The 14,561-nt window shown below is 43.4% G+C and overlaps 1 protein-coding gene across 17 annotated transcripts in view; it reads left to right on the top strand.

Annotated features, from left to right (window-relative positions):
- OSBPL3 (oxysterol binding protein like 3) overlaps positions 1–14,561 on the top strand; it is a 224,403-nt gene that overhangs the window by 95,796 nt on the left and 114,046 nt on the right. For 9 of the 17 annotated variants that reach the window (XM_003407074.4, XM_003407072.4, XM_003407073.4 and 6 more), the window contains one exon: positions 13,117–13,356. In XM_003407074.4, the coding sequence (XP_003407122.2) occupies positions 13,261–13,356 (96 nt within the window). In that variant the 5' untranslated portion in view covers positions 13,117–13,260. Of the gene's footprint in view, positions 1–129; positions 346–1,193; positions 1,339–13,116; positions 13,357–14,561 lie in introns of those variants that run through there. The other 8 variants (XM_064290092.1, XM_064290089.1, XM_064290088.1 and 5 more) reach the window with 4 other exon arrangements.

Below are 14,561 nucleotides of genomic sequence, written 5' to 3'. Positions count from 1 at the left end.
AACGTTTTGTTATGGCAGCACTAGGAAACTAATACAGTGATCATTCAGGGTTTATTACAGACAAATGAGGTGGTCTCTTGTCTTTTCTCATCCTTTTCTCTGCTTTCAAACATTCTTCTTCTGCTCCAGCTCAAATGATGAAGCACCACTCTCCATATTGCCATGATGGTCTCTGGGCACAGATAGCCCTCAAGGAATCCTCAGTGTGGTTAGGCGAGGTCTTTGCACTGCAGCATCAACTAGACAGCTCTTTGGCTGAAGCCCAAGTGTTCACCATCCTCTTACTAAAGGATTGAGTGGTACTTGAAATTTTGACTCTGCAGAAATTCTGCTCTTCAGAAATAGGTAAGTGAATCCACTTACAACTTGTACTTCAGTTCCCTCTTCCTCTTCTGGGTGGATGTTCCTGATGGAAAAGTACAGTGCCATGTGCTGGGACTTTCAAGTCCTAGGTTCCAGACTAGTTGTACCCCCACTGACTGACCCGATGGCCTTAGTAAGACACTTGAATTTCTCTGTGGTGCAGTTGCCAGTTGGGAACTCACTCTCAGCCACTCCTTAAGCTCTTGTGAAAACAAATGCCAAATGATAAATAAAGGGTTTTGAGGTCTGGGTTAAAGCTACATTTAAAGAGTGTTTAAAGATTTGTTTGTCTTTTCATCTATGGGTCCAGTCTTAGATCTTCAGTGTCACATTTGTGGTCTTTCACTAGTAGATACATACCCACTGTCTTAGTTATCTAGTGCTGCTATAACAGAAACACCACAAGTGGTTGGCTTTAAGAAAGAGAAGTTTATTTTCTCACAGTAAAGTAGGGTAAAAGTCCAAATTCAGGGCATCAGCTCCAGGGGAAGGCTTTCTCCCTCTGTTGGCTCTGGAGGAAGGTCCTTATCATAAATCTTCCCATGGTCAAGGAGCTTCTCAGGCGCAGGCATCCCGGGTCCAAAGGACGTGTTCTGCTCCAGGTGCTCTTTCTTTCTTTTAAATATAATTTTTATTGTGCTTTAAGTGAAAGTTTACAAATCAAGTCAGTCTCTCACACAAAAACCCATATACGCCTTGCTACACACTCCCAATTACTCTCCCCATTTTTTTTTTTTTTAATGAGACAGCCCGCTCTTTCCCTCTACTCTCTCTTTTCGTGTCCATTTCGCCAGCTTCTAACCCCCTCCACCCTCTCATCTCCCCTCCAGGCAGGAGATACCAACATGGTCTCAAGCGTCCACCTGATCCAAGAAGCTCATGCCTCACCAGCATCCCTCTCCAACCCATAGTCCAGTCCGATCCATGTCTGAAGAGTTGGCTTCAGGAATGGTTCCTGTCCTGGGCCAACAAAAGGTCTGGGGGCCATGACCACTGGGGTCCTTCTAGTCTCAGTCAGACCATTAAGTCTGGTCTTATGAGAATTTGGGGTCTGCATCCCATTGCTCTCCTGCTCCCTCAGGGATTTTGTGTTGTATTCCCTGTCAGGGCAGTCATCGGTTATAGCCGGGCACCATCTAGTTCTCCTGGTCTCAGGATGATGTAGCCTGTGGTTCATGTGGCCCTTTTTGTCTCTTGGGCTCGAAATTACCTTGTGTCCTTGGTGTTCTTCATTCTCCTTTGATCCAGGTGTGTTGAGACCAGTTGATGCATCTTAGATGGCTGCTTGCTAGCATTTAAGACCCCAGACGCCACTCTTCAAAGTGGGATGCAGAATGTTTTCTTAATAGATTTTATTATGCCAATTGACTTAGATGTCCCCTGAAACCATGGTCCCCAGATCCCTGCCCCTGCTACACTGGCCTTCGGAGCATTCAGTTTATTTAGGAAACTGCTTTTGGTTTAGTCCAATTGTGTTGACCTCCCCTGTATTGTGTGCTGTCTTTCCCTTCACCTAAAGTAGTTCTTATCTACTATCTAATTAATGAATGTCCCTCTCCCGCCCTCCCTCCCTCCCCCCATCATAACCACAAAAGAATGTTTTCTTCTCAGTTTAAACTATTTCTCAAGTTCTTATAATAGTGGTCTTATACAATATTTGGCCTCTTGCAACTGACTAATTTCACTCAGCATAATGCCTTCCAGGTTCCTCCATGTTATGAGATGTTTCACAGATTCCTCACTGTTCTTTACCGATGCGTAGTATTCCATTGTGTGAATATACCACAATTTATGTATCCATTCATCCGTTGATGGTAGGTGCTGCTTTCTTGGTGGTATGAGGTCCTCTCTCTCTGCTCGCTTCCCTTTCCTTTTCTTTCTTGGGAGATACAGGTGGTACAGGCTACACCCCAGGGAGACTCTCTTTACATTGGATCAGGGATGTGACCTGGGTAAGGGGGTAAGGGTGGTGTTACAGTCCCATGCTAATCCTCTTTACCATAAAATCACAATCACAAAATTGAGCACAAATGCACGATACTGGGAATCATGGCCTAACCAAGTTAATACACACATTTTTGGGGGGGCGTAATTCAATCCATGACACCCACCTTGATCACTAATTGGCCCATACATTATACTATTTCTGCTTCATGCATGTGACTGTATAAGGGGGGTCTGGGTATGTTGGCAAAGGAGCCCTTTTCCAAGTCAGACCCACAAAACTGGATTGGAACGCTGTGGTAGAAGAATCCTCTGCCATGAGGGTCAGGAGAAGGGGGCATTGCTGCAGACGTAACTATGTAACATTTTGGCCCTGTCTTCACATGTGTCCCACCTGGCCAGCCTCAAGGCCTGAGAGGGGTTCCTTCCTAATGTTTCAGTTATCTGTATAACAAACAACCCAAAAATGTAGTGGCTTAAGACGATGACAACATTTATTGTGCTCTCAAAACTGCAATTTGAGCAGGACTGGATGGGGAGAGCTGGTCTCTGTTCCATTTGGTGTCAGTTGGGACTGGAGGCCAGAGTCATTGGAAGGCTGGTACAACTAGGATTAGAACACGGGACTTCAAAGTGCTAGCACACGACACTGTACTCTCACCTGTCTGGGGGTTCATTCTGGCTACTAGCAGGATGGTCCCAGTTCTTTTCTGCATGGGCTTCTCCATGTGTTTTCTTCGCGTGGGTAGTTTGGGCTTCCTCACAACATGGTGGCTAAGTTGAAAGGCAAGCATCTTGAGAGAGAGAGCATCAAACAGAAACTGTATTGCCGTTTCTAACCCAGCCTCGAAGTCACACAGTGTCACTGCTGCCATGATCATAAGTCCACCCAGATTCAAGGGAAGGCAACCTTGACCCTACCTCTCAATGGAGACGTATCAGTGTCGGCATGTAAATGGGATATATGCTGGTATTTGGAAAATACACCTGCCACATCCAACAATGATGAATCAGAATTGGCTTCAGCTTGTCCTAAGTATGCCTTGAGGTCAGACTTGGGTCTGAAGACTGGGGAGCTTCTCATTTTCATAGAGATATGATTGTCGCTGCTCTGTGCTGGGGCTGCTGTGCTTTTGGGTGAGAGAGGGTGAGGGAGTAGTTGCCATTTGCATAGCACTTGGAGGTCTTTGTTGAAAGATGCTATGTAAATACAAATTGATGGTGTGTTAAAATACCCTCACTGTGCATTAACTCCCTGATTCAACAGATGTCTGCAATGAATACAAAACACAGAGGAATTCACAGGCATGGTCATGGTCCTGGTTGCTGAAAGTTATTTCTTTAAATGAACTTGATGGAATCCAGCTAGTTTAAATACGTTATTTATACATCACATTTGACTTCCGTTTTCTTATCTGTAATCTCTATTGCTTGTTACTCTTTTGTAACATTTTCATTAGATGTAAACTCCTAAAGAATTAGGATCTATCTTTCTATAAATTCTTAATGCTCAACTGAGGGATACTTTAGAATATTTCTTTCTCTGCTTCTGCGATAAAACACATTTTAGCAAAAACGCTTTTCTAGCAGGTAGTGGAGTCCCTGGGCGGCACAAACGGTTAAGTGCTCAACCACTAACTGAAAATTTGACCATTTAAGTCTACCCAGGGGCACCTTGGAAGAAAGGTCTGGCAATCTGCTTCCTAAAGATTCACAGCCATTTAGAACCCTATGGAGCACAGTTCTACCCTGACACACATGGTGTCACCATGAGTTGGAACTGACTTGACAGCAGCTGGTTTATGTGTCCACAGCTGTGCTAACCCCCTGCAGTGTGATTGATTATTATTTTGTGTGTGTCCTTTCTAGCCATGATCTTGTAACTCCCACCCAGGAGCAGACTGTGTGATAAGGTAATTTTCGCCCACCAAGGTCGGTGGTTCAAATCCACCAGGCGCTCCTTGGAAATCGTATGGGGCAGTTCTACTCTGTCCTATAGGATCACTATGAGTCAGAATTGACTCTATGGCAATGGGCTTTTTTTTTTTTAAGGGGATTGGCCAGCTTTGCCTTAAAAGAGCCAATTCCAGAGCAGAGAGGAGGACCCTACCATCACTAGGGAAGGAGAGACCAGCAGCAGAGACTCAGCAGCAGAAAACAGCCGTGGGCGTCCAGGCCCATGGAGAGAGATAGCTGAGTGCCTTTGGGGAGAGGCCTAGGGCCAGGGAGACATGTGCCTGTGAGCACAGTTGGGAAGAGGCTATACTGATGGAAGAACTGTATCCTGAGTGTTCCTGAGCCTGAATTGTAACGGTTACTTCCTTAATAAATCCCGTAATTGTGAGTATGGTCTATGAGGTCATTGCAGTGAATTATCAAACTCAGTAGAGAGTGCTGCTGTGGGAGGGACGGTTGGTGTCAAAATTGGTAAAGACGGCTGAGAAAGAAGCTTGTCTGGCCTCCGCCTCATAGGAATCAGCCTTGGATTGTTGATTCTGGTTCTCTTCCCCCTCATGGGGTTGGAGTAGGTCAGACAACCTCCCCCACACAGTTTTTCTCCCTAAGACACATAATCCAATAAAGAAACCACTTTCAACATGGAGATGAGGCATGTACCAAGGAAACAAGCCGGGACACATTTCAGGTGCGAAATACAGTAGGCGTTGTGGACCGTCATAATGGAAAGCAATCAGTGGGGCTGGAATTGAGAACAAACAAACAAAAAAAAAAAAAAACCAAACCATTGCTGTCAAGTCAATTCTGACTCATAACAACCCTATAGGACAGAGTAAAACTGCCCCATAGAGTTTCCAGTGAGCTTTTAAGCACTACCGCCACCAGGGTTTCCAGAATTGAGAACAAAACCTTGAGAAAGGAAACCCATCTGCCTTGAAAAAGGTAGATGGAAGTGTGGTGAGCAAAGTTGGCGGATGAAGACAAGGGGTAAGGGGAACCTCAGGCAACATAACTCTGGGGAGCATCTACAAAACACGAAAGCCTGGCCGCACTTCATATCATTTCAGAGCATGGGCATTTTGAAAATCTCCTCAGGTGATTCTTTTATAGAGAGGGCTGAGAACCACAGCCATAACGTCATCTTGCATCCAGAAACGATAGAAAGAGCTACTCCAAAGAACCACCTTCTTTTATTTGGCATTTAATTTCATTTTAGTATCTAATGCCAGGCCTCTGTCTGCTGCATCTAATTTACACCAAATTAAGATGCAAAGCAGGATGTGACTTAGCAGTTTAAAGGGTAAGAAGAATTAGCATCACCCAAGAGCTTAAAATAATATCTTGTGGTTTGAATTTTATCAGTGGGTGGTGCTACCTCCCTTAACTGACAACTGCCTGCTGAAGCAGGATAGAGTTCTAACAATCGGCAACCGCACACAGCTTTTCATTGCTTATCTAAAAAGACTATCAATTGAGTCTCTAAGAACTGTGAATGTGAATTTAAAAAAAAATTCTCTATCTCCATATAAATCTACTAATTGTGTTTTCAGAAATGTAAACATAAAGCTAGCAATGAACGATACCCTCCGAGAGCTACCAGAATACTCTCAAATAACAAGAAACTAAATATGGCAGCAGTGAATGTATCACATGTACACACTTCAAGTGTGTTTGTCCACCTTACTAAAAATAACACCAGGACTGAGAATTGAAGCTGAAGCCAAATTCTATAAAATGAAAATACCCGAGATACATTTTGAGCTATCCTTTGAAAATTGCAGGGGCAATAATAAACAATGACTTGTAAGAGGCCCAAAAGATAGCAGCAAACCACTGGTTTAGTGAAAGTACGTGGAAAAAAAGAATTGTGGGAAGTTATCCTCCCTCCTAGAGGAAGAGCTGCTGCAAGAAAATGAATATAAAATGCTTTTAAACTAGTACAAACTGGGGAAAAAAATCAAGAAGGAGGAATACAAAGAAACACAGCGAAAACAGGTTAAAAGAAAAAGTAGGGTGGGTTTTGGTAGACAAAAGCTTAAAGTGTTAAGAAAAACATAAAAACACCTCTGTTACTAATGCTAACAACGTAAAGCTAACAACACAGTGGTTATGTTTTCTCTCCAGTAGACTTTATAGATCAGAAGTCACTTGAAAACGAGGGCTGTGCCTTATTCTGTTTTTTTTTTTTTTCCCATTTCTGACAAGTAACACATTACCTGGGTATGTAGTAGGTTGTTTATCTTAATGGCCTATGTCCCCTCCCCCTCAACACTAGCTGTTAAAAACCAGTTGTCATCAAGTCGATTCCAACCCATGGTAACCCCATGTGTGTCAGAGTAGAACTGCATTCCATAGGGTTTTCAATGGCTGAAAGCATCATTGAAATGTCTTCTGAAGCATCTTTGGGTGGACTTGAACCTCTAACCCTTCCATTAGTAATCAAGAACTTAACTGTTCATGCCACCCAGGGACTTCTCCAACCAAAGACTTCGACTCATAAGGACCCTGTAGGACAGAGTAGAACTGCCCCATAGAGTTTCCAAAGAGCGGCTGGTCGATTCGAACTGCTGACCTTCTTTCTGGTTAGCAGCCGTAGCTTTTAACCACTTTGCCACCAGGGCTCCTAACCAGAGACTAGGATACCAGAAATGGATATCCCATTAAAAAATGTTTTCTGGTGTTATTCAGGAGATATCTATAGTGTATTTTACTGGGAAATTACACATTAACTGGAACTAGATGCCATCTGTTCTTCACGCAGGTTTTTTTCAAGTATGGAAGCAAAACCTGTTTCAGAAGCAAAATCTGGCCGTGTATGTGAGTGCAGAACCCCAGGCCTAATGGATCAATAAATAGCTGTGTTATATGCCACTGTTTATAATCTACTAGTTAATATTAAGTTGCCTTTTTTGGGGGGTGGGGGGGGACAGTCAATGGTGTTGAATGATGTGGCTTTTATCCTTCTGCATTTTAAGTCTTGTTCCAAAGTCAGCACTCTGCTTGGACTATTTTAAAATAGTCTGTTCACACTTGTGTTGTGGATTTTGGGAAATGTTAAAAGACAGAAACGTTGTAAAATTCTGCAGAATCTTTATTTTGTTATTGAAAGAGGGTGTAGGATCTTATCTTGTGTTGCACATGCCACTTCCCGGAAGCCAGGAGAGGAGAATATGGAACTAATACCTGTTAATTCAAGCCAGACACTTCATCCTCATTTTCTCTTTTAATCCTCACAAATAACTGAGGGGTAGATATTTATTCCCCATTTTATGCTTAGAAGAGCAAAGACCAGAGAAGTCACATTTGTCAAGGCTCACAAAGTTTGTAACAAGGAGCGCCAGTTCAAGCCTAGGTCGGACTCCGCCCGAGGCACATATGTGATGTGTACGCGTCTCCGTTGCCTCTTTCCCCAAGTGGTGTATTCTTTTCTACTAAAAAATTTTTCTAAAATAAGTCTGAAAATCAGCCTTTGTTGCCAAAATATTTGGCAATCATTGTTCATTTATTTTTCCCCATTTTTGGTAGAATTCAGAGCTCTCTTGGAAACCCTGGTGGTGTAGTGGTTAAGTGCTATGGCTGCTAACCAAAAGATTGGCAGTTCAGATCCACCAGGCGCTCCTTGGAAACCCTATGGGGCAGTTCTACTCTGTCCTATAGGGTCGTTATGAGTCGGAATCAACTCGACAGCAGTGGGTTTTTTTAGTGGGTTTATCCTAATGGAAGCCCAGGACAGCCTATGTTTGCATGTCTTATGCCCCTTTGGCTTTTAATTAAAACTCTGTTTGACCTGTGCCTGACCGTCAGCTTCTCAGAGGTGGGGAGCAATGGTAGGTAAGAGAGAACCCAGCTCATGTCAGTGGCCCAAGCAGAGGTTTTTGGACTCACCTTAGTGCATCTGGCCTTTCACATATATCAGGATTGGTGGCCTCCAACAACTTAGAGGAAAGGGGTAGGTGGGTCATGATGCCTCTCCACTCAAACCTTCTACCAGGTAGTTTATTAAAATGAAAGCGATCCCAACGTAAATTCTGTCACACATCAAACACTTATATTAGGAAGAAGACACAAAACCAGCCATACAGCCTGCTCTCTTAAGCTGGGATGTCCCAGCAATGGGTCCCTCAGGCATGCGGACAAGTCCCTGCAGGATAGGTTTACAAAGCACAGGTGTGACAGCACTCCAGCAGCAGGATCAGCTCACCTACCCGTCAGAGCAATGGCCAGGGGACCAGAGGAGCCTTCGGAACTGGTGCAAACAATCTGTTCCTGGATCTGAGTGGTGACTGTGTAAATACTAACAAATGCTACATTTCGTAGAGCTGTACGTGCACTGGGGCCCTGGTGAGTGGTTAGGGTCAGCAGTTTGAATCCACCAGCTGCTCCTTGAAAACCCTATGGGGCAGTTCTACTCTGTCCTGTAGGGTCACCATGAGTCAGCATCAACTCGACGGCAATGTGCAGAGAACGGGTGCACGCACTCAAGATTTGTGCATTTTATTCTGTGTAAGTTATACCTTACTAACTGTCCTTAAATTGTTTACAGTCTGTGAGCAGGAAGCTATTTTATATTGTTCAAACCAATAAGCCCCTTGAGAGGATTTCCATGAAGGGTCACTGGGAGGAGTGGAAAGGTCTTTCATATGTACCTGCTCCTCATCTCATATACCCCTAAAGGGCCCTTGCTCCTGGCCCAGTATCCCTCCTCCTTCAGGGATTTATCTTCATCATTTCCACGAGGTCAACACAGTAAGCTCTGCTAGTTTGAGGAGAAGATACCAGGCTTCGGTGCGAATCCCTCTGCCGAGGCCCTCAGGCCTGGGCCTCCTGCCAAGGTCTGTTCCCTGGTGACCCCCAGCCCAGCCCTTCGAAGTCCCCTAAACCAGTTGCCATTGAGTTGACTCTGACTTATAGTGATCTCATGTGTGTCAGAGTAGGGCTGTGCTCCAACGGGTTATCAGTGTCTGATTTTTCAGAAATAGATCGATCAGTAGACCTTTCTTACGAAGTGCCTCTAGGTGGACTTGAACTTCCAACCATTTGGTTAACAGCGTGTTAACTGTTTGCACTACCCTAGGGTGGAACTAATGGCAGTCACCCTCCAATTGACCGCCTTCCCTGGGGTTCCTTAGTCCTGGGCTACCGCTGCTTTCTTTATTTTGCCCTGTTCTGAGCGTATCTGTTTCCCAGAATTTGACTTCTTTTACCCTTTAACTGCCCTTGGTAATTTTAACCAAATTTCTAGTGAGGATAGGCAGGAATATTCTGGGGGGTGTAACAGATAATATTTCCCTAGACAACAATCCCAGACCCAGCCCTGGGGATGGGTGTGGGAGGGGCTGTGGATTTCTATCCTTTCTTTTCCTTGAACTGGGAAAAGAACGGGGAGTGGGAGGAGAGGGGTAGGGCTTGGGAGTGGGGCTTGCAGAGGACTTAACTCTTCGCGCCTACTTAGATAAATACCAGATTTGGCCTACTAACAACGCTCACCCTTGTAGCTGTGCCCTCACAAGTGAAATTTGGCAGAGTTTAGAGATAAAGATGGCACTTCTTATCACTTGCCTTCAGGACAGGGTTATGGTGTTTCCAATTTGGCCCAGTTTCAGGGTTCTTAGGATGCTCCTTTTATTGACTAAGTACCTTTTTCTCTCCCTTCTTTACATTTCACCCACCACCCCTTATCCAATACTCTCAGTTGTCAGAACCTCCGCCTGAACGAACAAACAAACAAAAAATACTTGCTCACACAAACAGAAACCTTTTGTTGGTGTTCCTAATCTGGGGTGGAATGCGTTGCCATGGCAATGGCTGCCCCCACCTGCATTTCATCATTCGGGGTTCCCATGAGTTTCTTTTCCCTTCTGAAACAGCAACAGCCAACACTGTTATTAAACAAACTATTAATATATCTTCATGGCCTCACTTGACAATTTTTAACTAAATTAGATTTGCTTCTAACTTCAGGTACCATTAGTCATGTACCCATAAGTAAAGCTGACTTTATGAAGAGGCTGGGATTGGTTTGCAGATAGTCTGAGTTATTGTTGGCTCCAACACAGAATGAATACAGAGATTTGGGGAGTTTATATGAGAGTAAGATCAGAATTTTGTTCTATGGCTACCTGCTAAAAACCCACAGCCGTCACGCCAATTCCGACACATAGCGACCCTATAGGACAGAGTAGAACTGCCCCATAGAGTTTCCAAGGAGCGCCTGGTGGTTTGAACTGCTGACATTTTGGTTAGCAGCTGTAGCACTTAGCCACTACGCCACCAGGGTTTCCTCTATGGCTAAAAAAAAAACTACAGGTACCTTAATTTGATTTTCTGAGATTTTAATATTTCTCTTTTTTGTCTGGATGCTGGCTTATGGTTTTAACATAATCATTTTTAAATAACTGAGTGTTAGTAAAAGGCATAGGAGATTTGAGTATTTAATAATTAACCTAAAGTTTGATATCATATCTAACTAGCTGGCTCCTGGGCAATCATAAAACATTTCTGTTTTTAAATTAGACTCTGTGAGTGCTTATAACCTAATGGATTGGGTGTAATATTTTGTTACTGTTGTTATGCTTGAGAAAGTTGTAGACATTTGTTTGAACTTACTGTGTTAAATAAAACCCAGGCATCCTGAAACCCAAACCAAATATGAGTCACCCTTAATTCCAGGCTGTGGTTGAAGGCAGGAATAGATATCACCTTGGTAGTTCTGGGACCAGGCTTCTCTTTGCCTTCTGGGAAGCCCTCCATGAGGGCAAGACTCCCACAAAGCTGTAGGGGCTGCAGGGGGCAGCCCAGCTAACTACTTGTAAGGGGTGTCCCTGTCTCTGCCCTGGCTGAGCTCCTCCCCCAGTGCAGGTGCTTTGCCACCTTGGAGATTGGTAGTGTGCTGCAGAAATGAATGGAGCATTGCCTCTTTAAAGTTGCCTTATGATATTCTCCCTCCTGAGTTTTTCTAGTCTATCTCCCCAGTTCTCTCAGGCCCCTTAGATGGGGTGATAGCTGCTATCACCAGACCTGGCCACTAGGGGCATGCACCGTGGTTAAAGGGCTGGGATCTAGCCCCATTCTTCCTCTTGCCCACTGTGTGGTTGGGCAAGTTACCTAACTTCTCAGAGACTCAGTTTTCTCTTCTGTAAAACAGCTAATACTCTTTTCATCGGACTGTTGATTAAATGAGCCAATGTGGGTGGGAAGTCCTTAATATAGTGGTTGGTAGGAAGTAGTATGCGCTCAATTGATTAGAGTAGAAATAATTGATCGTTGTTTTTAGTTATAATACACTAATAGATGATATAAAAGATTCTGCTTTCCCCATAGTTCTGGTCACACTGTGTTATAGTTTTTTATGTTTCCAAAAACCTTTAGGAGAAAAAATCCCTGCCCTGTCCCCTAAAAAACAGATTTTTTCTTTTAAATTACGGTAAAATGTACCTAACAAAATTTGCCTTTTAAACTATTTTTTTTTAACCTTTAAACTAAAAGTACGCAATTCAGTAGAATTTACTACATTCATGGTGTACAGCCATCACACTACTGGTTTCAGAACATTTTCATTACCCCAGAAGGAAACCCATTAAGCAGTCACTCTCCATTCTTCCGTCTTCCCCAGCCCCTGGCAACACTAATCTGCTTTCTCTTTCAATGCATTTGCCTATTCTGGGTATTTCATATGAGTGCAATCATACAATAGAATCATACAGTGTGGCCTTTCGTGTCTGGCTCCTGTTACTTAACACAATGGTTTCAAGGTCCGTCCATGTTGTACCATGTATCAGTAGTATTTGATTCCTTTTATGCCTAATTAATGTTACTTTATGTAGATTGACTACATTGTTTTAATCCATTGATTAGTTGATGGACATTCGGGTTGTTTTCACCTCTTGCTTATTATGAATAATGATGCTCTGGGCATTCTTGTGCATGTTTTTGTGTAGACATATTTTCAGACCTCTTGGGTATATAGCTAGGAGCAGAATTGCTGGGTCACATGGTTAATCTATGTTTAAGTGTTTGCGGAACTGCCAAGCTGTTCTGCACAGTGGCTGCACCATTTTGCAGTCCCGTCAGCAATGCTTTTATTAAGCTCCTACTGTGTTGCTTTGGAACCCTGGTGACACGGTAGTTAAGAGCTCGGCTGCTAACCAAATGGTCGGCAGTTTGAATTCATCAGCTGCTCCTTGGAAACCGTATGGGGCAGTTCTACTCTGTCCTACAGGGTATCTGTGAGTCGATGGCAACTCATTTGGTTTGGTTTTTGGTGTTGCTTAATGGAGCCCTGGTGGTGCAGTGGCTAAGCGGTTGGCTGCTAGATGAAAGGTTGGTGGTTTGAATCCACCAGAAGCAAATATAAAAATTACAGGCGTGGAAACTTTATGAGACAGTTCTACCCTGTCCTATAGGGTTGTTATGAGTCAGAATCAACTTGACAGCAGTGGGTTTGGTTTTTGGGGGATCATCAATACAAGCGGGTTCTGATTTCTTCACATCCTTGTCAACTCCTATACTTTCCTGTTTTTTAAATAACAGCATCTTAGTGGATGTGAAGTGGTATCTCATGTGGTTGGGAATGGTTTTTATAGTATTGATTTCGTATGTACCTGGACTCAAATTTTCTTACTAATGTTCTTAAATCTGTCATGTTACAAAGCTACATGGAAAATCACCTATACATGATTTCCAATAGGAGAGAGGTGTGAAGCCTTTTTTTTTCCTTGCACAGCCCCGCGGTAGCTAAGCATGTGGCATTGTAATCTGTAGCATGGACTAGCCGTCTGTAGATTGTTGGTGGCTAATTATAGATGATGTCTGATCCTCTGACCTTCTCTCTCTCTTCTTTTCTTTTGGTTTTAGGGGTCTCCTCTGGGTCCCCCAGAATGCTTTTTCATCGTACTGGGTGAGAGCTGAGCCATCTGCCTGTGTGGGACTTCTATACTCTTGGCTCCACTCTCTTCTGATGGCATTTTGACTGCATCAAGGCCAAGTGACCAGCTGCTCATGATGACTGATGAGAAGAACCTTGGAGTGTCCCAAAAATTGGTCTCACCTTCAAGGAGCACAAGTAGCTGCTCCTCTAAGCAGGGAAGTCGACAGGTAAAGTTTAATTCCCATAGATTTTAAAATACAAATTTAAATCACCAAGAAGTTTGTAGATTAAAATGTGCACATTTACTTGGAAAATCCTACTTCTCAGTTTAAGACATTTGCTCTCAGTTGTATCATAATTATATGAGCAGAGTAAATTCTAGACAATTCAGTTACGTAGCTTGAATGACTACTAGTTGGAAAGAACTGTATTTGGCTCTTTGTATTATTTTATGCAGTTTTCACAAACACTTTTCAACATAGCTATTAATATCTCTGTTTTTCCCATGAGGAAGCTGACTCAGAGACAGACTGAGTTACTTGCTCCAGGACGCACAGCTAGTGAGTAGCAATACTAGAAACCAAAGTTCACGTTTCTGTCTGTCTGCCTCCGGAGTCCACAGTTTCCTGCTAACCAAAACAAACAAAAAAATCACTTTTCCAGTAATTATAATATCCCCTCTCTTCTTCCTGCCCCTTATCAAACCTTTTATGATAGCTTCTAATCACAGATTGCCCTGTAAATAACTTTGAGTTTCACTTGCTTCGTTTTCCTAGTGGGTGAGAGAACCTAATCAATAGAGGAATGGCCAAAAGGAATTAAATAGGAGGAAGAAAGAAGGGAATCAAAGGACTTGAATAATTAATCCCTAAATAACTTCGGTTAATTATATGTTGTTTCTTGGTTTCCTTTCTCATAAATCTCTGTTGGCAGAATTAGCCAGTTGTAGATCAATGGCAGTAAATGTGTGTTAATCATTGTAATTCTTTCTCCTACAGTTAGGTAGAGAAAGAGTGGGCTGTCAAAAAGCTGTGAGATCACAACCCAAGTGGCTTCTGAGCCTTTTCAGTACCTGCTGGCTGTGCTGGCTTTGCCTTTCCCCCCTGGGAAGCGCTGGCCTAAGAATTCTCTCAGAGTCCTTGATCCCTGGTTTGGAAGCAACAATTAAGCAGCCGCCCACCTCAGCACGTCCACACATTTGTGGCCCATCGTCACGGAGCTCTGTGTTTGAATGTTGGGGACGGGGAGCTGGGCCCCTCATAACACCACATCAGGTCATGAGAATCTGTGATCCTGGACACATCAGATTTGCCACAGGCTGACATTTGAGGACCCCTCCAGGATCTCCCTTGACCGGTTAGGAAGGAGAACTTTTTCAGAACTGTCATCACTTCCTTCTGTCACTTAAAAAAAAAAAAAAAACTAAAATTTG

Source organism: Loxodonta africana, chromosome 8 (genome assembly GCF_030014295.1).
Source record: "Loxodonta africana isolate mLoxAfr1 chromosome 8, mLoxAfr1.hap2, whole genome shotgun sequence".
NCBI classification, from domain to species: Eukaryota; Metazoa; Chordata; class Mammalia; order Proboscidea; family Elephantidae; genus Loxodonta; species Loxodonta africana.
This window is presented reverse-complemented; position numbering and strand designations above follow the sequence as displayed.